Source organism: Hypanus sabinus, chromosome 11 (assembly GCF_030144855.1).
Source record: "Hypanus sabinus isolate sHypSab1 chromosome 11, sHypSab1.hap1, whole genome shotgun sequence".
NCBI classification, from domain to species: Eukaryota; Metazoa; Chordata; class Chondrichthyes; order Myliobatiformes; family Dasyatidae; genus Hypanus; species Hypanus sabinus.
In genome coordinates this window covers 109,193,383-109,216,141 of record NC_082716.1, presented here as the reverse complement: position 1 = coordinate 109,216,141, position 22,759 = coordinate 109,193,383, and the positions used below count along the sequence as shown (strand labels likewise).

The window sequence follows — 22,759 nt, the reverse complement described above, 5'->3', positions numbered from 1 at the left end:
TAGCGTCTGAATCTTTCTAACTAACCTCCCATGCGGGACCTTGTCAAAGGCCTTACTGAAGTCCATGTAGACAACATCCACTGCCTTCCCTTCATCCACTTTCCAGTAACCTCCTCGAAAAACTCTAATAATTTGTTAAACATGACCTACCACGCACTAAGCCCTGTTGACTCTCCCTAATAATTCCCTGTCTATCTAAATACTTGTAGATCCTATCTCTTAGTACTCCTTCCAATAATTTACCTACTACCGACATCAAACTTACCGGCCTATAATTTCCCAGGTTACCTTTAGAGCCTTTTTTAAACAACAGAACAACACGAGCTATCCTCCAACTGCACTGCACAATAGTTCCATGCCATCAAAGTAATCCTATGCCCATTGTGAATGTAATGCTCTGCTATTGCTGATTTCCTCGGGTAACCCAAAAGGATACACCTCCTGTGCTCCTTGAGACCAAGGTCTTGCTTTAAGTAAGAACTGGAATTCGATTGTAAACAAGGTGGAACAGTGCAAACCTGGTTGGGATGAGAACTAACCAATCAGGAGGGACGGGGGTATATATATCCCTGGTCTAGACATGCCTAGGCATCAGCCCTGATGAAGATGGCAGAGTTTGTCATTGGAACATTAGTTAAAGTGACAATAGGCACAGGAATGCCTGTACGTAAGGTGGCTGAGAGGAAACGATAAAGTAGTAGTAGTTTTTGATGGGTGGAGGTGTTGATCAGCCTTATTGCTTGGGAAAAGAAACTGTTTCTGAGTCTGGTGGTGGCTGGTACCTCCTCCCTGACAGAAGTGTGAGCAGGGTGGGTGCAATCCCTTATGATGTTGCTGGCCCTTTTCTGTATATATGTACTTGATAGGCGTGTATTCTGGGACTGGTGATGTGTTGCACAGTTCTGACTACCTATTGCAGTGTCTTATTGTCTGTTGCAGTGCCGGTAACCTGCTACCCCCCACCTTGTCCATCTCCCTCTGAAGCACCCAGGCCCTCTCCCACTGTCCTCCCCCAGCCTGGTTTCTTCCCCCTCCCTTCTGCTCAATGACTCTAGGTACTTTGGCAAGGCCTTGAAGTTTTCTGAGCAGCTAGGGGTGGATTTATGAGCACCTTGCTCTGACTGCCTAACCAGCTGTGACATCAGCTGCATCCGTTCCTGTCCATAGGTAAGGACAGCCATCACAGGCACGGTGGTATTTCAGAAAATGTCCACACCCCTGGAAGGATTACAAGGCATTCAAGTTGACATTTTACACTTGAATCTCAAGACATCTCTCACAGCGTTAGTCCCACTTCCATCAGGGAGGAGACTACACTGCATCCACGCCAGGACCACCAGACTCAAAAACAGTAACTTACCCCAAGCAGTAAGACTGATCAACACCTCCACCTACAAACCCGCCCTCCACACCCCCAAACCACTACTTCATCACTTCCTGTCAGAGTCACTTTATATACAGACACTCATTTGCATATGGACGCACAATCAATCTGTGTACATAAGCTATCTTGTGTATTTATTTTTTTGTGGTTTTTTTTACAATTTTTAAAAAATCTTATTGTGCTTCTTTGTGGTGCATCAGATCCAGAGCAAAGTCAAATCAAAGTCAAAGTAAATTTTATTATCAGAGTATCATATACAACCCTGAGAGTCATTTTCCTGCGGGCATACTCAGCAAATCTATAGCATGGTAACTATAACAGGATCAATGGAAGATCAAGTAGAGCATAGAGCACCGTGCAAACGCAAATATAAATAAATAGCAAGAAACAATAAGAACATGAAATAACAAGACAAATCACCCTTAAAGTGAGATTATTGGCGTTGGAACATCTCAGTAGATGGGCAGGTGAGCGTAGTTAACCCCTTTTGTTCAAGAGCCTGATGGTCGAGGGACGGTAACTGTTCTTGAACCTGGTGATGTGAGTCCTGAGGCTCCTGTACATTCTATCTGATGGCAGCAGCGAGCAGAGAGCACGGCCTGGTTGGTGGGGATCTCTGATGATGGATGCTGCTTTCCTACGACAGTGTTTCATGTGGATGTACTCAGTAGTTGGAGAGCAAGATGGCACCAGCAATCATTGGTGATTTTCTGAGTAACAATTGTTTTGTCTTCCTTTACACTCGTGTACTGAAAATAACTATAAACACTTGAATCTTGTTCTTGTTAAAAACATTACTTACTTGTTTACAATTTTTGGGCATACCATGCGTTCATTTTGGGATCTGTGCTTATTAAATAAGACATAATTCTCTTCCAATACCATACATTTGTAGAGCCATTGGTGTGGCATGCTTCATTTTGGATTGGTTAGCACAGGTCTTAACTCAATTAGTGCATCAGCTTGATTTCAAAAATGTTTTAAAATATTAAGTCTGTGCCTGGTCACATGACATAGCACAGTGGTCGCCACTTTCGCTTTGAAGTCAATGTTTAAGCTGCAATCTGACTCATGCCAAAAATCCAGGCTGTGATCTCAGCATAGAGGCGTTTAGGGCAGCAGTGAAGGTCCTCCATCTTTGTATAGGATTCTTCATTGCTGTTTCTGTAATAATTGTTTTTTTGACTGGTCAGGGTTGCTAGCCCTGAGTTGAACCACCAAACTCAAAGAACTGGAGGACCACTCTGAGTCTGTCCTCTACCCTTTGACCTGTTTGGCATGGATGACCCTACCAAGAGCCAACGCAAAAAAGCCCTGACTCCAGCCAGCATGGCTCTCTAGGTGATTGAGTCTCTAAACCCTTCGACAAGGTTGTGGTCTTCTTGGAGCAGATAAAGTACTGAAACAGCATTATTCTGAATAAAGTGAAAGTGGGTAACAAACAGAATGCTGGATGAACTCAGCAGGTCAAGCAGCATCTTTGGAAAGGGAATGAACAATTAATGTTTGGACTGAGACCCTTTTCATGACTGGGAACTCTATATTGCCTCCCCTGTTGTTTGTTGCTCTGAATAAGCTAGGAGTTCAATTGGTGAAGTTCGGGTTTGTCAACGATGGTTTGAGGGATCTGACAAGTGCACAAGCTTCCGGCACATTTAGACAACACCTAGGGAGGGAAATGGATGGTCAATGTTTCCAATTTGGACTGAGACAGAATCCAGATGGAAGGTCTCGACTTGTAACGTTGACCATCTATCACCTTCTGTAGATGCTGCCTTACCCGCTGAGCTCTTCTGGCATTTTGTGTGTGTTCATCTGGAACACTACCATCCGTAGAATTTCTTGTGTTTATCAAGTGCATGGGGGAAGCTCTTTGATCTGTCGAACCAACATTTCTCTCTCAACCAATATCTCTTAGGTGAGTATCTTGGTCAGTACTGACAGGTTGGGTTGAAAGGCCAGTTTCCATGCTCTGTTATTCTATGATCACTAAAGCAGATTATCTGAGCAGAGCACCTTCGCTCCATCCACAAAAACTGGATTTTGCAGTCACCAACCAGTCTCCACCCCCATTCTGACATGTCAAAACATGGCCAGTCTACTGCCATAATGAGGCCAAACTCAGGTTAGAGGAGCAACACCTCATATCCCATCTGGGTAGCCTCCAACTTGATGGCATGAACATCAAATTCTCCAACTTCCAGTAATTTTCTCCCCTGCCCTATTCAATTCCCCCACTCTGCAACCCCACCCTTACCTCTTCTCTTCTCCTCACCTGCTTATCACTTCTCCCTCCTTCCCTAGCCTATCAGATTCCTTCCTCTACAGCCCTTTACCTATCATCTCCAGTTTCTTAGTTCATTCTCCAGCCCCAAACTTTCTTACTCTGGAATCTTCCCCTTTCCTTTCCAGTGCTGATGAAGGGTCTCAGCCAGAAACACAGAGTCTTCATTGTACTTCACAGATGCTGCCTGACCCGTCAAGCTCCTCCAGCATTTTGCATGTGTTTAGCTGACCATTATTACGACGGTGGAACCTTTAACTGCCATATTTCCCACATTAACAAGTAGCTGTGAGAGTATAAGGTAGCGTTTTCACATCTTTCTTTGAAGCTTTCTGCTGCTTTTTTTTTGTTAGAGTTGTGGCAGTAATGTTAGCAAGTGACTGTGCTGGATGCCAGGTCCCCAGGAATCCCGGTGTCACAGGCTGACAGGGTCGTAAAGAGCTTTTGGCACATTGACCTTTATAAATCAAAGTATTGAGTACAGGAACTGGAATGTTATGCTAAGGTTGTATAAGACATTGGCGAGGCCTAATTTAGAGTATTGTGTGCAATTCTGGTCACCTACCTACAGGCAAGATATTGAATTGAAAGAGTGCCAATAATATTTACAAGGATGGTGCCAGGACTTGAGGATCTGAGTTATACGATAAGGTTGAATAGGTTACAACTTCATTCCCTAGAGCCCGGGAGATTTGATAGAGGTATACAAAATTATTAGAAATATAGACAGGGCAAATGCAAGCAGACTTTTTCCACTGAGGTCGGGTGGGAATAGAACTAGTGGTCATGGGTTGCGGGTGAAAGGTGAAATATTTGAAGGGAACTTTTTCCACACAGAGAGCAGTGACAGTGTGGAACTAGCTGCCAGCACAAGTGGTGGATGAGGTTTCACTTTCAGCAATTTGGATAAGTAGATGGATGGGAGAGGTATGGAGGTCTCTGTTCCCGTGTGCAGGTCAATGGGATCAGGCAGAATAACAGTTCAGTATGGAGTAGATGGGCCATAGGGCCTGTTTCTGTGCAGAAATTCTATAATGACAATGACTAAGCACACATCAACCATTCTGGGATGGTTGCTTGATCAAAATCTCAATTCCACCTGGCTATCTAGCCTGCAGCTTCTCAAGAAAGTAGTGGGCCATCATTTGTTCAACAGAAGCAAGAAATATCCCAAAATAAATCCTTAAGGAAAGCCTAATTCAAATGGAATTCATTAGCCTTTCCTTCCCCCAAAGTACCTTAAACATAATTAGTCAAGATGATGGGCATTTGAATTGATTTGGATATGACCACTGACAGGACAATAAAATGTATTCAATTAAATCTGCTTTCAGCAAGGGTAATGGGAGCAACCTCGTTGAATTTCAAAGTCATTTTGGAATATTAAAAAAAAGGTTCAGGAAAAACCCAGCGGTCAGGCAGCAGCTGTGGGAAAAGAATCAAGTTAACGTTTATGTAGTGATGAAGTTTTTTGGATTGTTTGTTTGGATCTGCTTTACTTACTGCGAGGCCAGCACGTGGGACTTTGCCTTCCGAAGGCTCCCTCGTCAAGCCTTTTGATGGCTCTGGGCCTGCACTGTACTCATTGGGATGGGGCGGGGTGGAACCTCACTGAACCCTAGGTGTTAGGTTTTAGATTTGAAATTATGTCTGAGTGTTCAGCGGCTTTGATAAAGTGGATGTGGTGATGAGGAGGAATTTCTTTAGCCAGAGAGTGGTGATTCTGCGGAATCTGTTGCCACAGGCAGCTATGGCGGTCAAATCGTTGAGTATATTTAAGGCAGAGGGTAATAGATTCTTGATTAGTCAGGATATGGTGAAAAGGCAGGAGATTGGGGCTGAGAGAAAAAAGGATCAGCCATGATGAAATGGCAGAGCAGCCTCAATGGGCCAAATGGCCTAATTCTGCTCCTATATCTTATGGTCTTGTAGGTCAGCATTTGGGCTCAAGGAAGATGATGTTGAGATTTTAAAGAGTAAAGCAAGTAGTCAAAAAGCTACCAGAAGGTAATCACAGTCCCACTGTACTTCAAATCCAATATAGGTTCCATTAACTGGAGCAAGCCTGAGGTGCCTATTGCTTACACAGTGGCTTCTGGTTAATCGGGCCATCAGCTTATTTGGGACAACTATTAAAGAACAAAAACTGATCTAGAAAATTCCCAGATTCACTTCATTTATTTGGGGCACTATGCCACTTAATTGGGACAAGACTGTTGCCAAACCATTCCTAACTAGTATCAGTCACATACATTTATTTATTGAAGGTTGGAGGCCCAATATTTATATATTGATTGAGATACAGTGTGAAATAGGCCCTTCTGCCCCTTTGAGCCATGCTTTCAGCAATTCTCCAATTTAATTCTAGCATAATCAGGACAATTTAAAATGACAGATTAACCTACAAATCGGTAGGTCTTTGGTCAGTGGGAGGAAACCAGAACACCCGAAGGAAACCCAGGTGGTCACAGGGAGAAGTTACAAACTCTTTGCAGGCAGCGGTGGGAATTGAACCTGGGTCACCTGTACTGTAATGCATTATACGCTGACCACTAAGCTACCACGTGTGGCCGCAGGACACTAACTACACCAAGCTTTGAGCGAACAGTTTTTTAATAGCATCAGTTGTGTGTGTATTTGTGTTTAAAAAGTGATTTCTGTCACTAATAGTTAGCAAGAAATAATCAGTAAGGCAATTCAGTACTGTTTTGTTCACTGTGGTTTCCAACATTCAGATGCCAGAGAGAAAATGAAACTATTTCACTACTTCAACGTTAGGAACTTGAAGAATTTGAAGGGTTTGGCAATCATCTTGAATGTTACAATAAAAATGAAGATTTGGGAAATGCAATTGTTGTAAGCATTGTATGAAGGCAGTCCATTATCTGTACCAGGTGTCTGCACTGAATTTTTACAATCAAAAGAATACAGTAGCATACATTGCATTAATTCCTCCGTCGATAACAATTAACTAATATAGTTTTATAGAACTGCAGTAGCATTGGTAGTGTTGTAATATGTTCTGCATTTCATTTAAATACATAAATTATTACCATTTGTCTTTTTTTAAATACCTTTTTAGCGATTTCCATTAAATTTTGGCTAACTGTGGTAGCCACTTAATTAGCCGATATGTACTGGTCCCTATGTTTCTCAATTAACCAGAACCTACTGTAGCTCCATCCCACTGCCAATGCCAAAATCAGAGAGAAATGGACGTAGGATGTTGTAAGCAATATCTGTTTAGTGTGCCTGTAACATCATGCAAGACTGTCCTGAATATTACATTTGGATGACAGACGCTAGAATCTGTAGCAACACACAAGGACTTGGTAGGTCAGGCAACATCTAAAGAAGGAAATGGACTGTCAATGATGCAGATCTACAATTGTTGAGACTCAACTTAAAGCATCAACTGTGCATCTCCATCATAAATGCTGCCTGACCAGCTGAGTTTCGTGTCTGTTCTGTGTTAGTGAATATTAATCCTGTCCAATTTGAGTGAAGGTAGGATGTTTTAAGCAATATCTCCATTTAATATGCATACAATATCATAAAAGACTGGCCTGAATACACTGGACAACAAAAATCTTGTTTCCTGAATACGAGGGGTCATTGATAAGTTTGTGACCTAAGGTAGGAGTAAATTTTAGAAATCTAGCACAATTATTTTTCAACATAGTCCCCTCCTACATTTATACACTTACTCCAGTGGTTGTGGAGCATACGGATCTTCGACCTTCAGAAAGTGTCCACAGCATGGGGTGATTGATAAGCTTGTGGCCTAAGGTAGAAGGAGATGAGTTCTACAGCTCTTGTTACATGCACGTGCAGGTCAACTCTTTGAATGATTATGCAGAAAGTTTGAAGTTAATAACTCATCAGGGGTGATTGATAAGTTTGTGGCCTAAGGCAGAAGGAGATGCATTATTACTTCAAACTTTCTGTATAATCACTCAGTTGACCTGCATGTGCATGTAATGAGAGCTGTAGAACTCATCTTCCTCTACCTTAGGCCACGAACCTAACAATCACCCCTGCTGTAGACACCTTCTGGAGGTGCAAGATCCGTATGCTCCACGACCGCTGGACTGTGTGTAAATGTGGGAGGGGACTACGTTGAAAAATAAATGTGCTAGGTTTTGTAAAACTGACTCCTTCTACCTTAGGCCACAAACTTATCAATCACCCCTCACACTTTATGGTGTACCTTAAGAAGTTTTGGGCTTCTGATCAAGAAACTCATCATGAAATTTCCACATCAGGCACAATTTTTTAAAAAATCACCCATATCTGTTATTTCAATTAATAATTCAAGTCAAAATAACTGATGTCAAGATTAAGGAGGCGTTTTTGTTAGTTCATAAATCAAACAGGTCATCAATGACAGGCATTTTGAAGAATTTCTAGTGGGACCAGAGAAAATCGCACAGAAGGCATTTAAGGATTTTGTTGTAAGTTTTCTTGGCAACTACAGAGCATCAAACTACATGCAGCTGGTTGACAACATGCTTCAAACACACAAAACCATGAAGTGCAACATGTCACTAACGATTCATTTTCTGCATTCCCATTTGGACTTCTTCCCTGCAAATCTTGGTGCTGTTAGTGACGAGCACGGTGAAAGGTTTCACCAGGACACTGTGGTCATGGAGAAACGGTATCAGAGAAACTGGAATCCATCAATACTGGCTGATTATTGTTGGACACTTGAGCGAGAAGCCTCAGGCACTGAGTACAAATGAAAATCATCAGCAAAACATCTCTAGCTTAGTTGAACTATTGCGAAGCGTCACCACTGTTATGCAATTAAACACTTTATATTCAATAAAAGTTAATTTATTGTTTCTCCAAAATCTTACATGATACAAGTAGTCTGAAATTATATTTGTGTTTTAGCTTTAAGTAGTCTATCATTTAAAAAAAATTCTGAGGAAGCAACGCTTCCGAAAAAACTTTGTTGTCCAGTGTTATCAAAGCATGTACAGTGTACTGTATATAAACTTGAGATTCACCTTCCACTACAGACAGCACACTGACAAGTAATCTCCAACGACAGAGGAGTTCAGGCATTACCCACGTTCAGTTTCCAATGCTGCCCATCAGGAGTTTGTGCATTCCCTGTGAGTGTGTGGGTGCCCTACGGCTGCTCCAGTTTCCTCCCACATTCCAAGGAGGTGAATTGGTGACAAGGGTGTAATTGGGTGACATGGACTCATTGGGCCAGAAGAACCTTCTACTGAGCTGTATCTCTAAATAAAATAAAAGATAAAATAGAGATTTGTCTTTCAGGTACGCCTTAAAAATTTAAAAATAAGCATCAGTCAACAATGTTATTGAATAAAGAGGGAAGCTTTGGGGGTTCTAATGTTTTCTGACATTCATTATTCAGGTTTCTTTTCCTGTTCTGTGGATGTTTGTGGAGAGTAAGGATTTCAGGTTGTACGCTGTAGATGTTCTCTGATATTAAATTGAACCATTTGAAACTGGCTACTCAGTCAAAGCACAAATCAAACTACAGTAGCAAGAGATGAATTAAAATAATTTTATATCTTCTCATAAGCAAGAAAAATAAACGCATGGGAATAAACGGTGCCTTATAAACACAGGCATAAAACACTCCAAACGGCAATAAAATAACTTTGTAAATAAAATGGCCTGCACCTGATGTTCCTCAGTGCTGAGGTATCCCAACGTGACACATACCCACGAATGGCAGGAGTTCTGTAATGAAGTAAACAGTCCGATTTATCCAAGTCCCCTTTTAACAGGGGTTCCCAGCCTTTTCTTATGCCATGCACTGATACCATGAAGCAAGGGGTCTGTGGACCCCAGGTTGGGAACCCCTGCCTTGTTAGTAGTGACAGTAACCACACTGCATTGGAATAAACTGTGAATGAGGGGAGAAAAATTCCCAGCATAGTCCGAGCGATAATGGCTTGACTGATAACGAGGCGTCACTTAAACCCGTGCGCCAAGGCAGTGATCATATACAAAATATCTACACCAAAATTTACTGACCCCTTGAAAAAGCTTTAACACCCTTCCCATTAACACACGCACACACAAAACAACAGGGTTCTGAATAAATTATCAAAACAAAATCTAAATGCTAATTAAAATCTTGTTCTCTCCCATTATCCTTTCAATAGATTCCTTATGTTGACCTTTTGGTGGGAGAACGGTGTGTTGCTGTGAACGAAGGGATACCTAATGCGCATATAAAAATAAAGTGTCATGCGTGCCTTTTGTTACTTCAGTTTCTTGCCCAGCCGTTCGAACACGCTGACGGCGGCCGTGGAGTCCATCTGAGCCAGGCGACCCTCTGTACTGCTGGTCACTTTGGTACCGGCCGCAGTCCGTGCCATGTTCTTGATGGTCACAGTGAACTCGGGGCTGCCGCGGCTTTTCGTACTGCTGACTTTGTTGTCCTGTGTGTCGGCCTCGATGGAGGCGGGCTTCCCCAGCCTCTGCCTGATGCTGACCTTGGCCTGGCTCGCCGACTGCAGGCGGGTGGTGGGGACCACACCTGTGGTTTGTACACCCTTGCCAGGCACAGTCCTACTGCCAGTTTTCGGGACTGCCAGCCGTCTGATCGTGGTGGCGCAGGCTTTGGCTCTCTCCTTGGTTATGAGCGGAAGCGCGGGGCTCTCCTGTGCGGACGCGGTCGGAGCCCTCTTCAAGACCCCCACGTACTGAAGCACAGAACCGGCCTCGTCATCATCGCTGCTCTCCTTCTGACTGACAACTTCGCCCAGGCGGCTGAACACTCCCGTCGGCTGAAAGAGAATCCGTATTTCAGCACAATCAGTCTAACTACCATGAAGACAATAGCACAGTACAGCAATATCATGAAGGATCCCACCCACCCTGCTCATGGACTGTCTGTCCCACTCCCATCAGGGAGAAGGCTAAGTAGTATCCACACCAGGACCACCAGGGTCAAAACAATTACTTCCCCCAAACCATCAGGTCGATCAAAACTGTCACCCATTAACCCCCTCCACCACCCCAATAAACACATCGCTGAGCATCACTTTATGTACAGTACTGTGCAAAAGTCTTGTTATACTGCCAGGTTACTAAGACTTTTGCGCAGTTCTGTATTTGTTAACTTGGAGTGGAGAGCAAGCTCGTAAATCTGGCTGGAGCAAAGGATCTTTGGAATGGTGATGGTGGAGCACTGTGGGAGGGGTGTGGGACAGGCTGTAGAGAAGGAATGCCGGTGGGGGGTGGGGGTATCATGGGTGCAGACACACCCAGCCCTGAGGCACCAGGCGAGGTCATTTGATTCCAACAACTGGTTTATTGATCATTACAGAATGTCTCTCTGGTGTTTCCCACTCCCTTCCCCTTTTCCCAACCATAATCCTCCTCCTTCCTGCCCCCTCTCCCCTTCCTTCCCATACATATCATCGTATGGGATATCTTATCCCATACGATAGAGACCCATTATCAGAATTAGGTTTATCATCACTCACATGTCTTGAAATGTTTTTTTTTTTGCGGCAGCATTACAGTGCGAAACATCACATTGCTACAGTATTGTGCAAAAGTCTTAGGCACCCTAGCTATATAGATGTGACTAAAACTTTTGCACAGTTCTGTAGCTTCAATCAGTCTATGTGTTTAACAGTTACTTGTCCATTACTAGCCTGTATGACTTGGGACAGCGGGAAGAAATCCCCACGGTCACGTGGAGAACACAGAAACTGCTCAAGACACTGATGGGAAGTGAACCCAGGCCACGGTGCTGTACAGCGGCATGCTCACTGCTATGCTACCACACCACCCCAGTGTAGTGCTTCTGATTCTCTGGTGAACAGTGTTTGTCTAATGTTACGTGCCTGTGATGCGGTTGGAAATTTTCATTCTATGCATGTATCTGTGTACGTGACAATTTCACTCGGAATTCATTCGGTGTTTGATTCACATGTCCAGCTGCCAGTCAGCGTGCTCTCATGACGATATTGATAAAAGTGGACCAGGTGGGATAAATTCTTGATTGCTACGTTTCAAGGTTATGGGGAATGGGGTTGAGAGGAAAAGTAAATCAGCAGAGCAGAATGGATGGGCTGAATTGCCGTTGGAGCAGAATTAAGCCGTTTGGCCTAGTGATCCTGCTCCGCCATTCCATCGTGGCCAATTTATTTTCCCTCTGAACCCCATTCTCCTGTCTTATCCCCATAAACCCTGACCCCTTACAAATCAAAGATCTATCAACCTCTGCTTTAAATATACCCATTGACTTGGCCTCCACAGTTGCCTGTGGTAACTAATTTCATAGATTCACCACCCTCTGGCTAAAGAAATTCCTCTTCGTCTCTCTTCTAAAGGGATTTCCCTGTAATCTGAAGCTGTATCCTCTGATCCTGGACATCCCAATGTAGAAAACATCCTCTCCACATCCATTCAGTCAGGGTCTTCCAATGTTTCAATGAGATCCCGCTCATTCTTCTCAACTCTGAAGGGTACAGGCCTAGAGCTGTCAAACGCTCCTCATACATTAACTCCTTCTTTCCCACAGTCATTCCCATAAACCTCTTCCGGATCCTCTCCAATGCCAGCACATCCTATCTTCAATACGAGGCCCAAAACTGCTCACAATACTCCAACTGTGGTCTGACCAATGCTTTAAAAATCCTCAGCAGAACCACCTTGCTTTTATATTCAAATCCTCTCAAAGTAAAAGCCACCATGGCATTTGCCTGCCTCACCACCGACTCAACCTGCAAATTAACCTTTAGGGAATCCTGCCCAAGGATTCTCTGATTGCTGAACTTTCTCCCTATTTAGAAAATAACGTAGGTCTTTATGCCTTTTACCAAAGTGCATTACCATAAACTTCCCAACTCTATTCCAACTGCCACTTCTTTGCCCATTCTCCTAATCTGTCCAGGACCTTTTGTAGCCTCTCTGCTTCCCCAAAACCAGCCCCTGCTATTCTTGTATCATTTGCAGACTTGGCCACAAAGCCATCAATTCCATCATCCAAATCACTGACATAAAACGTAAAAATAACGGTCCCAACACCGACCCTGCAGAACACCACTAGTCATGGGCAACAAATCAGAAAAGGATCCCTTTATTCCCACTCTTTGCCTTTTGATAGTCAGCCAATCTTCTGTCCATGCTATTATCTTTACTGTAATTCCATGGGCTCTTACCAGTTTTAGCAGCCTCACGTGTGGCACCTTGTCAAAGGCCTTATGACAATCCAAGTACACAACATCCATCAAGTCTCCTTTGTCTATCCTGCCTGTTATTTCCTCAAAGAATTCCAACAGGTTTGGCAGGCAAGATTTCTCCTAAAGGAAGCAATGCCCACTTTGGCCCACTTCACCATGTGCATTAAGAACCCCAAAACCACATCCTTAACAATTAACTCCAACACCTTCCAAACCACTGAAGCCAGGCTAACTGGCCTGTAATTCCTGTCTGTTACCTCCCTCTCTTCTTAGAGTGGAATAACATTTGCAATTTTCCAGTCCTCTGGAACCAAACCAGAATCCAGTGATTCCTGAATGATCACTACAACATCATCAGCTACCTCTTTCAGTTCACTGGGGTGTAGTCCACCTGCTCCAGGTGACTTACCTACCTTCAGACCTTTGGTCTTCCCAAGCACCTTCTCCTTAGTAATGGCAACTTCACTCACTTCTGCCTCCTGACTCTCAAATTTCTGCTAGTGTATTCCACAGTGTGGACTAATGTAAAATACTTAGTAATTTTGCCCTCCTTTTCCTGGTCCCCATTACTACCTCTCCAGTGTAATTTCCCAGCTGTCAAATATCCACTCGTGCCTCTCTTTTACTCTTTATATATCTGAAAAAAAAACTTCTGGTATGCTTTTATATTATTCACTAGCTTACCTTCATATTTCACCTTTTCCTCATTGTTATATTTAGTTGCCTTCTGTCAGTTTTTTAAAAGTTTCCTAATCCTCTAAATTCCCACTAATTTTTGCTATATTGTATGCCCTATCCTTGGCTTTTATGCTGTCTTTGACCTCTCTTGTCAGCCAAATTACTATCAGAAATTCCAGCCATTGCTGCTCTACTGTCATCTCTGCTAGAGTCCCCCTCCTATCAACGTTGGCCAGCTCCTCTCTCATGTAATTCCCTTTACTGCGCTGTAATACCGATATATCTGAGCTCAGCTTCTGCCTCTCAAAGCGGCATGATGAATTCTATCACATTATGACTACTGCCTCCTAAGGGTAGTAGTAGGGAGCAATTCAATTACAGTAATCAGAATGGAACTGAATTAGTGTCTCATAAACATGAGAAGAAGGAGGGTCCTAGTGCAAAGTGTTGACTGTTTATTTATTTCCATAGACTCTGTATGTACCCCAGGCTACTGTGGAAGCCAGGGAGCAGTGTGCTGAGCCTCTGGCAATGATCTTTGCATCATCAATGAGGACAGAAGAGGTTCCGGAGGATTGGAGGGTTGCGGATGTTGTTCCTTTGTTCAAGAAAGGGAGTAAGGATAGCCCAGGAAATTATAGACCAGTGAGTCTTACTTCAGTAGTTGGTAAGTTGATGGAGAAGGTCCTGAGAGGCATAATAATATTAGGAACAGTCAGCATGGCTTTGTCAAAGTCAGTTCGTGCCTTACAAGCCTGACTGAATTTTTTGAGGATGTGACTAAACACATTGATGAAGGTAGAGCCATAGATGTAGTGTATATGGATTTTAGCGAGGCATTTGATAAGGTACCCCATGTCAGGCTTATTGAGGAAGTATGGAGGCATGGGATCCAAGGGAGCATTGCTTTGTGGATCCAGAACTAGCTTGCCCACAGAAGGCAAAGAGAGGTTGTAGACGGGTCATATTCTGCATGGAGGTCAGTGACCAGTGGTGTGCCTCAGGGATCTGTTCTGGGACCCTTACTCTTTGTGATTTTTATAAATGACCTGGATGAGGAAGTGGAGGTGTAACTGGCGGTGGTGGAGGTGGAAACAATAGTGCCTCTTAAGAGATTCCTGGATGGATACATGGAGATAGAAAAATAGAGGGCTATGGGTGAGCCTAGGTAGTTCTAAGGTAAGGACATGTTCAGCACAGCTTTGTGGAATGAAGTTCCTGTATTGTGCTGAGGGGTTTCTATGTAGAAGTAGGCCATTCGGTCCATCAAGTCTGCTCTGCTTTCAATCATGGGCTGATACAATTCTTCAGTCATCCCCACTCCCCTGCCTTCTCCCCATACCCTTTGATGCCCTGGCTAATCAAGAACCTATCTATCTCTGCCTTAAAAGCACCAAATGAGTTGGCATGACCTGCTGAGTTTATCAGCATCTTGTGTGTGTTGCTTTGGGCGAGTATCTGATAGGACGGAGAGTGGGACTACTTTGATTGTTCTTACACTGAGCAGTTATGGAGTTGATGGGCCAAATGGACTACTTCCAGGATGTAACAACTCCGTGATTCAGTGATAATAATATGCAGGGCATTTTCTGAAGATTTACTCTCAGAATGACATCAGTATCTCTTCACTGAATGTTAAGGACGTTGACATTTAATGGAACCTCGCAGGCCCACTGACATAAGCAGCACCTGAATATAGGGCCATTAATCAGAAATTTTGTCATAAGACCACAAGATATAAGAGCAGAATGAGGCTATTTGGCCCATCGAGTCTGTTCCATCATTTCCTCATGGCTGATCCATTTCCCTCTCAGCTCCATTTTCCCGTATCCCTTCATGCCTTGACTAATTAAAAGAATCTATCAACTTCTGCCTTAAATATACTCAATGACGTGACCTCCACAGCCACCTGTGGTAATGAATTCCAGATCAATGTCCAGATCCAGACACTCTGGCTAAAGAAATTCCTCCACTTGTCCTCTTAATCTTAGGCCGTGTCGTTTGGTGTTAGACTTTCCCACCAGAGGAAATACCCTCCTCTCCACATCCACTCTATACAGGCCTTTAAACATTCAATGGGTTTCAATGAGGTCACTCCTCAGTATTCTGAGTTCCAGTGAGTACAAGCCCAGAGCCATCAAATAATTCTCATATGACAAGCCATTCAATTACAGTATGTATATAACAGTTAAATTAAATAAGTAGTGCAAAAAGATTTTTTAAAAAGTAGTGAGGTAGTGTTCATGGGTTCAATGTCAATTCAGAAATCAGATGGCAGAGGGAAAGAAGCTGTTCCTGAATCATTGAATATGTCCCATCAGGCTCCCGTACCTCCTCCCTGATGGTAGCAATCAGGTTTATTATCACTGGCATGTGCTGTGAAATGTGTTAACTGAGCCGCAGCAGTTCAATGCAATATATAATATCGAAGAAAAAAAATAAATAATAATTAATAAATAAGTAAATCAATTACAGTACACGTATATTGAATAGATGAAAAATCATGCAAAAAATAGAAATAATATACATTTAAAAAGTGAGGTAATGTTCAAGGGTTCAATGTCCATTTAGGAATTGGATGGTGGAGGGGAAGAAGCTGTTCCTGAATCACTGAGTGTGTGTCTTCAGGCTTCTCTATCTCCTACCTGATGGTAACAGTGAGAAACGGGCATGTCCTGGATGCTGGAGGTCCTTAATAATGGACGCTGCCTTTCTGAGACATCACTCCTTGAAGATGTTCTGGGTACTTTGTAGGCTGGTACCCAGGATGGAGCCAACTAAATTTACAACCCTCCGAAGTTTGTTTCGGTCGTGTGCAGTAGTACCCCCATCCCCACCGCCCCCAACCCCCCATACCAAACAGTGATGCAGCCGGTCAGAATACTCTCCATGGTAGATCTACAGAAGTTTTGGAGTGTATTTGTTGACATACCAAATCTCTTCAAACTCCTAATGTAGTATAATCATTGTCTTGCCTTCTTTATAACTTGCCTTTGATATGTTGGGACCAGGTTAGATCCTCAGAGATCCTGACAGCCAGGAACTTGAAACTGCTCACTCTCTCCACTTCTGATCCCTCTCTGAGGATTGGTATGTGTTCTTTCGCCTTACCCTTCCTGAAGTCCACAATCAGCTCTTTCGTCTTACTGACGTTGAGTGCCAGGTTGTCGCTGCGGCACCACTCCACTAGTTGGTATGTCTCGCTCCTGTATGCCCTCTTGTCACCACGTGGGATTCTACCAACAATGGTTGTATCGTCAGCAAATTTGTAGATGGTATTTGAGCTATGCCTAGCCACACAGTCATGTGTATATAGAGTAGAGCAGTGGGCTAAGCACACACCACTGAGGTGCGCCAGTGTTAATCATCAGTGAGGAGGATATCACCAATCCGCACAGCTTGTGGTCTTCCAGTTAGGAAGTCAAGGATCCAATTACAGAGGGAGGTACAGAGGCCCAGGTTCTGCAACTTCTCAATCAGGATCATGGGAATGATGGTATTAAATGCTGAGCTTTAGTCGATGAACAGCATCCTGACGTAGGTGCTTGTGTTGTCCAGGTGGCATTGCTCCTTCATGACAAAGGGTGAATGTTTCAGGCCACTCACGTTCAGTTCCTACTCTGCAGATGCCCCCTGACTTATTTCAAATTGTCAGTAAATTAGAATTTCTTTAAAAGGTTCATCAGGTTTATTTCATTATAGATATAGAGCTTATATAATAGATTACTAGAAGAAACACAAGAGTTTAAGCCTTTAAAAGTTTGGGGCCCCACGTGCTTAGAGCCCTCAAAGTTGCTGTGCAGTTTGATAAGCTTATTCAGATGGCGTATGGCCTTCATTAGTCAAGTGACCGAGAGCCACGAGGTAACGTTGCAGCTCTGTGAAACTCTGGTTAGACCACACTTGGGAGTCTTGTGCTCAGTATAGGAGGGATGGGGAAGCTTTAGAGAGGGTGCAGAAGAGATCTACCAGGATACTGCCTGGATTAGAGAGCATGCCTGATGAATAAAGGTTGAGCGAGCTAGGGCTTTTCCCTTTGGAGTGGAGGAAGATGAGAGGTGATTTGATAGAGTGTATACAATAGTGAAAGGCATAGACAGAGAGGACAGCTAGAACTTTTGGAAATGGTTAATATGAGGGGGCATAATCAGTGTCTGGAGGAAAGTATGGTGGCGGGTAGGGGAGTGAGATGAAAGTTTTAATTTTTTTTTATTTCTTAATTTTTTAAATATACACAGTGTGGTTGGTGCGTAGAACACGTTGCCAGGGTTACTGGTACAGGTAAATACATAAGATCCATTTAAGAAATTATGGATGGCAGGATGGAGATACATCTCTACCAAAGGAGGTGTAAGACACACTTTCCCTCCACTAGCCTGCAGGTCACCTTTGGGCAAGGTGTAGCGTCTGTTTAGCTCGCCCCCCTCCCCACCACCACCAATCAGAGTCACATGAAGCCATGGTGGATGGTTGAATGAGCAGCTGGTGCACATCACAAGTCCTGGTTATGAAGAGTATTGGTAAATGTTGGGAGACAACAGGCTTGTAAAAACATTGCCCAGAAGAAGGCAATGGCAAACCACTTCTGTAGAAAGACCATGACTGTCTAAGTCATACAATACAGCACAGAACAAGACGAGACATTTAAGAGGCTCTTAGATTGGTGCATAGGTGATAGAAAAATAGAGGATTATGTAGGAAGGAGGGGTTACATTGATCTTAGAGTAGATTAAAAGGGCCTTTACTGTGCTGTCAGATCACAAACAAGAGAGATTCTGCAGATGCTGGAAATCTGAGCAACACACACAAAATACTGGAGGAACTCAGCAGGCCAGGCAGCATCTGTGGCCTGAAACATCGATTGTACTTTGTTCCACAGGTGCTGCCTGGCCTGCTGAGTTCCTCCAGCATTGTGCTGCTGCCTGTACTATGCTGTAATGTTCTACATTCGAATATAGCATGGACAGTCATAACAGATACTGTGGAATTGTTCTACCGCCCACCTTCTTGCAGTTTCAACAGTATTTATAGCAGCCTTTGATCAGGATAAATCAGGCGCACAGAACTTGTTTCCAAGGGCCCAGGTTTTATTGACTATACACAAGTCAGCCATAAACATCCATTTCCATTCCTTGTCACAATGTGAGAGAAACTTAATTTTAAATTTGCAACCAGTGAATTATTTTCCTTCTGAGAGTTTTAAGGGATGTGGGGCTAATCTCTTTGGTTAGTATCCTAAGGCATGGAACAAAGGAAAACGTTTGGGTCCTTTTTCTTTGAGATGGGGAGGACGATGAAAATGAGGAAGGGAAAGGATTGTGCTCATTCTGCTCACAGGTTAGTGTGGAAATACATCTGTAACCCTGAAGTGTTTATGAATTTATACCTTTGGTAAAGCATATTGTGACAACCTGTGTGATTCCAGTACGCTCTGCTGGGTTGTTTGAATAGGAAGCTGGCAGGGCACATGATTTATAGTTGGATATGCGTTTTATAACAAGGAATGTTTTGAAAGTAGAGAGAAACAGGATGCAGATGCTGGGGGGGAGGGGAGAAATGGCAAAACAAATGGACTCATCGAGACGGTTATGAGATAAGACAGGAATGCAATTAAGGGATGGAATGAACTCAAAGATACTAAGCTGATGATTTACTGGACTTTGTAAATGTACAAAAATGATTTGTTTGGGGCTGTAAGGTTGAAGCTACCAACAAGTTAGTGTATGGAAGTAGACTTTCCCTTGTAAGTAATAAACGCGCATATGATTTGAACCACTCTGAGTTTGTTGTAGCCTGTTACTGTATATTAAAAGACCCAGCTGAACCGTACACAACATTAGAAACTTTTCATTAGGCAAATGTTTAAGAAAATGAAAGAGGAATGAGAGAAAAATGGAGAGCTATGTAGGAGGAAATGATTAGGATTGAATTAGAGTAGGTTAAAAGGTCAGCATGACATCATGGACTGAAGAGCCTGCACTGTGCTGTAATGCACAGTCTCTATCTGTTCTTCCTTACCTGTGCCATGAAGTTAGGGAATCTCTTGAGGCAGGCGGTTCACCAACTAAACAACTTGGTGACGAGAAGGCAAACAGGAGCGAGGTGCTTCAGCTTGCTGAGTGGTGTCGCAACAACAACCTCGCACTCAATGTCAGTTAAGACCAGAGACTGAGGACTTCAGAAAAGGTATGACGAGGGGGCACACACCAGTCCACTTAAGAGGAACCCGAAGTGGGAAGAATGAGTAATTTCAAGTTCTTCGGTGTCAGCATCTTTGAGGATCTATCCCGGGCCCAACACATTGATGCAGTTACAAAGAAGGCACGGCAGAGGCAATAGTTCATTAGGAGTTTGAGGAGATTAGGTTTGTCACCAAGAACACTCGTGAATTTTTACAGTTGTACCATGGAGAGCATTCTGACTGCAAGCATCACCATCTGGTACGGCAGAGGAGAGGGGAAGGGTACTGTACAGGATTGAAATAAGCTACAGAAAGTTGTAAACTCAGTCATTTCCATCATGGGTGCTATCCTCCCCAGCACTGAGGACATCTTCAAGGTGCAATGCCTGAAAAAGGCAGCATCCATCACCCAGTATCTGCCCTCTTTTCATTGCTACCATCAGGGAGGAGGTACAGAAGCCTGAAAACACACACTCAGTGATTCAGGAACAGCTTCTTCACCTCTGCCATCCAATTTCTGAATGAATACTACCTCACTAATTTATTTTTTAACTACTTATCTAACTTGAAAAAATATATATACTTATTATTGTAATTTAGATTTTATTATATACTATAAGGTATTGCTACCACCTAACATCAAATTCACAACATATGCTTGTAATAAGAAACCTGATTCGGACTCTGCTGGATATTTAGAATATCTACCAAGATATTATGTCACAAGATGGTGGCACGAATGGTCACAGTGGCCACACCGGCTCCAAGCAACAGTGAAATTTCTTGACCTGTTTACCTGTGCTCTGCACTACATGCATTTTTGAATTATATTTTATCTTATTTATGATAATCTTTTATGCATTGTGTGTGATAAAGGTTTTGTGGATGGCCCAAGGTCACTGTGATCCAGAGGAACACAGTTTTGGTTGGCTGTACATTTACGGTCAGATGACAATAAACTTTAACTTAAATAGTGCATTGACGAGTTTGGCTGAAGGCCCTGTCTCTTTCCTGTAAAACTCTGACTTTAATTCCTGCTGTCTTAGAGGCAGCCATAGCAGGATTAGTTTTCAATATTGTCATGGACCACTACTGCAAGGATAAAGGCCCTCCGGCTCATCTAATCTGTGATGAACTATTACTTTGCCTTCATATCCATGTACCTATCCAAACTACTCTTTAAATGGTGCAATCGATTCCACATCCACCACTTCCACTGGCACCTCTTCCACACTCTCACCACTCTGAACATGAAGAGGTCCTATTAAATGTCACCTTTCACCCTTAACCCTGACCCCTGGTTCTAGTCTCAGCCAACATCCGTGGAAAAAGCCTAGCCTACTTGCAATTGCCTCATCTATTCCCCTCAGAATTTTGTTTACCTCTACCTTTTCTCGTTCTCCTACACTTCAGGGAATAAAGTCCTAACATCCTGAGTACAGCATTCTATGTAGTACAGTACTGTTCACAGCAGGTTGTCACTAAAACAATATTAAGCAACCTGTTATTTCTTAAAGAGAAGACTTGCTTAGGTCTCACCTTACTCCCAGTAGTGGTGTCTGCCTTTGTCTCAGCACCAAGCCTATCAAAGACCGACGTCCTTGGCAAACCTGTAATCAAAACAACAAAAGACTCACACAAATAGTAGTTGGCACTACTTCAGTCATGTCAAATATACCGAAGAAAACAAATTACTCCTGAGATTAGGATTTTATTTATTCATATAAAGATAGAGCATGGAGCAGGCCCTCCCCGGCTCAACGAGCTGCTTCACCCAGCAATGCCTGATTTAATCCTAGCCTAGTCAAAGGACAATTTACTATGACCAATTAACCTACCAACCAGTACACCTTTTGCATGTGGGAAGAAACCGGAACACCCGGAGGAAACCCACACACTAAGAGGACGTACAAACTTCTTACCGACGGTGTTGGAATTGAACGTAGAACTCTGATGCCCCGAGGGTGATCAATGTTAGTAGTCTGAAGTATTTTGAAGCATTGTAGTGTCTAATATTTGGATAAGCAAGTACACTGGTTAAACTCCATCATCAAAGACCCCCACCATCCAGGCCATGCTCTCTTCTTGCTGCTGCCATTGGGCAAAAGGTACAGGAGCCTTAGGTCCCACACCACCAGGTTATTACCCTACACCCATCAGGCTCCTGAACCAAGCATGGATAACTTCACTCACCTCAACTATGATCTCACCCCACAACCTATAGACTCACTTTCAGGGACTTTACAACTGCTGTTCTCAGTATTAATTATAACCTGTATTTTTGTATTGCAGTTAATTTTGTTTTGCACATTGGTTGCTTGTCAGTCTTTGTGTGTAGTTTTTCATTGATTCTGTTGTACAGTTTTGCATCTACTGTGAATGCCCGCAAACAAATGAATCTCAGGGTAGAGTACGGTGACATACACGTAATCACAGAAAAATAGCAGAGACACAGGCCGTGGGGCCCTTCTAGTCCATTATTAAAAACTATTTAAACCACCTACTCCCACCAACTGCACTGTGACCCTAGCCCATGGTCCATCATCAAGGACTCCCACCATCCGTGACCCATCCATGTAACTATCCAAACTTTGCCTAAACATTGAAATAGAGTTCGCGTGCACCACTTGCACGGGGCGCTGTCAAGACAAGCTTTTTGCACTGATCTTTTTGGTGTGCTCATCATACTCCACGTCTGAAACCTGGCAGAGCCCATCCCTCTCCAGGTCTTTTTTTACGAGGTCAAGTTGCTAACTCGACACTCAACCCAGGCACGGATGGAGAGCATGCAAGGGAGCTGGACGGATTCAAACTGGGGACCTCTCGCCCCAAAGTCCAGCACTGATGCCACTACGCCACCAGCTGGCATGGGGATAAGGTCCCAGTACCCATTAAATGCTCCCAGTGGAGTCCTTGGCAGGCTAAGCAGCAAATAACCTCAGCTACTAAGCCCCGGCAAGACCATTTCTACTGACAGGAGAAGGGGCAAAGGCAGGTTACTGGCGCCTTAAAACCAGTCGATTTGGGCAGATGGGGCTTGTCAG

At 43.4% G+C, this 22,759-nt stretch overlaps 1 protein-coding gene across 6 annotated transcripts in view; it reads right to left on the bottom strand.

Moving 5' to 3' along the window:
• Nucleotides 1-7,785: 7,785 nt before the first annotated feature.
• Nucleotides 7,786-22,759, bottom strand: part of c11h19orf47 (chromosome 11 C19orf47 homolog) — a 163,528-nt gene continuing 148,554 nt past the window's right edge. For 4 of the 6 annotated variants that reach the window (XM_059985098.1, XM_059985101.1, XM_059985102.1 and 1 more), the window contains 2 exons: nucleotides 21,255-21,325; nucleotides 9,200-10,447 (listed from right to left, as the gene is read on the bottom strand). In XM_059985098.1, coding sequence (XP_059841081.1) covers nucleotides 9,920-10,447; nucleotides 21,255-21,325 — 599 coding nt within the window. In that variant the 3' untranslated portion in view covers nucleotides 9,200-9,919. Of the gene's footprint in view, nucleotides 8,921-9,199; nucleotides 10,448-21,254; nucleotides 21,326-22,759 lie in introns of those variants that run through there. The other 2 variants (XM_059985100.1, XM_059985099.1) reach the window with 2 other exon arrangements.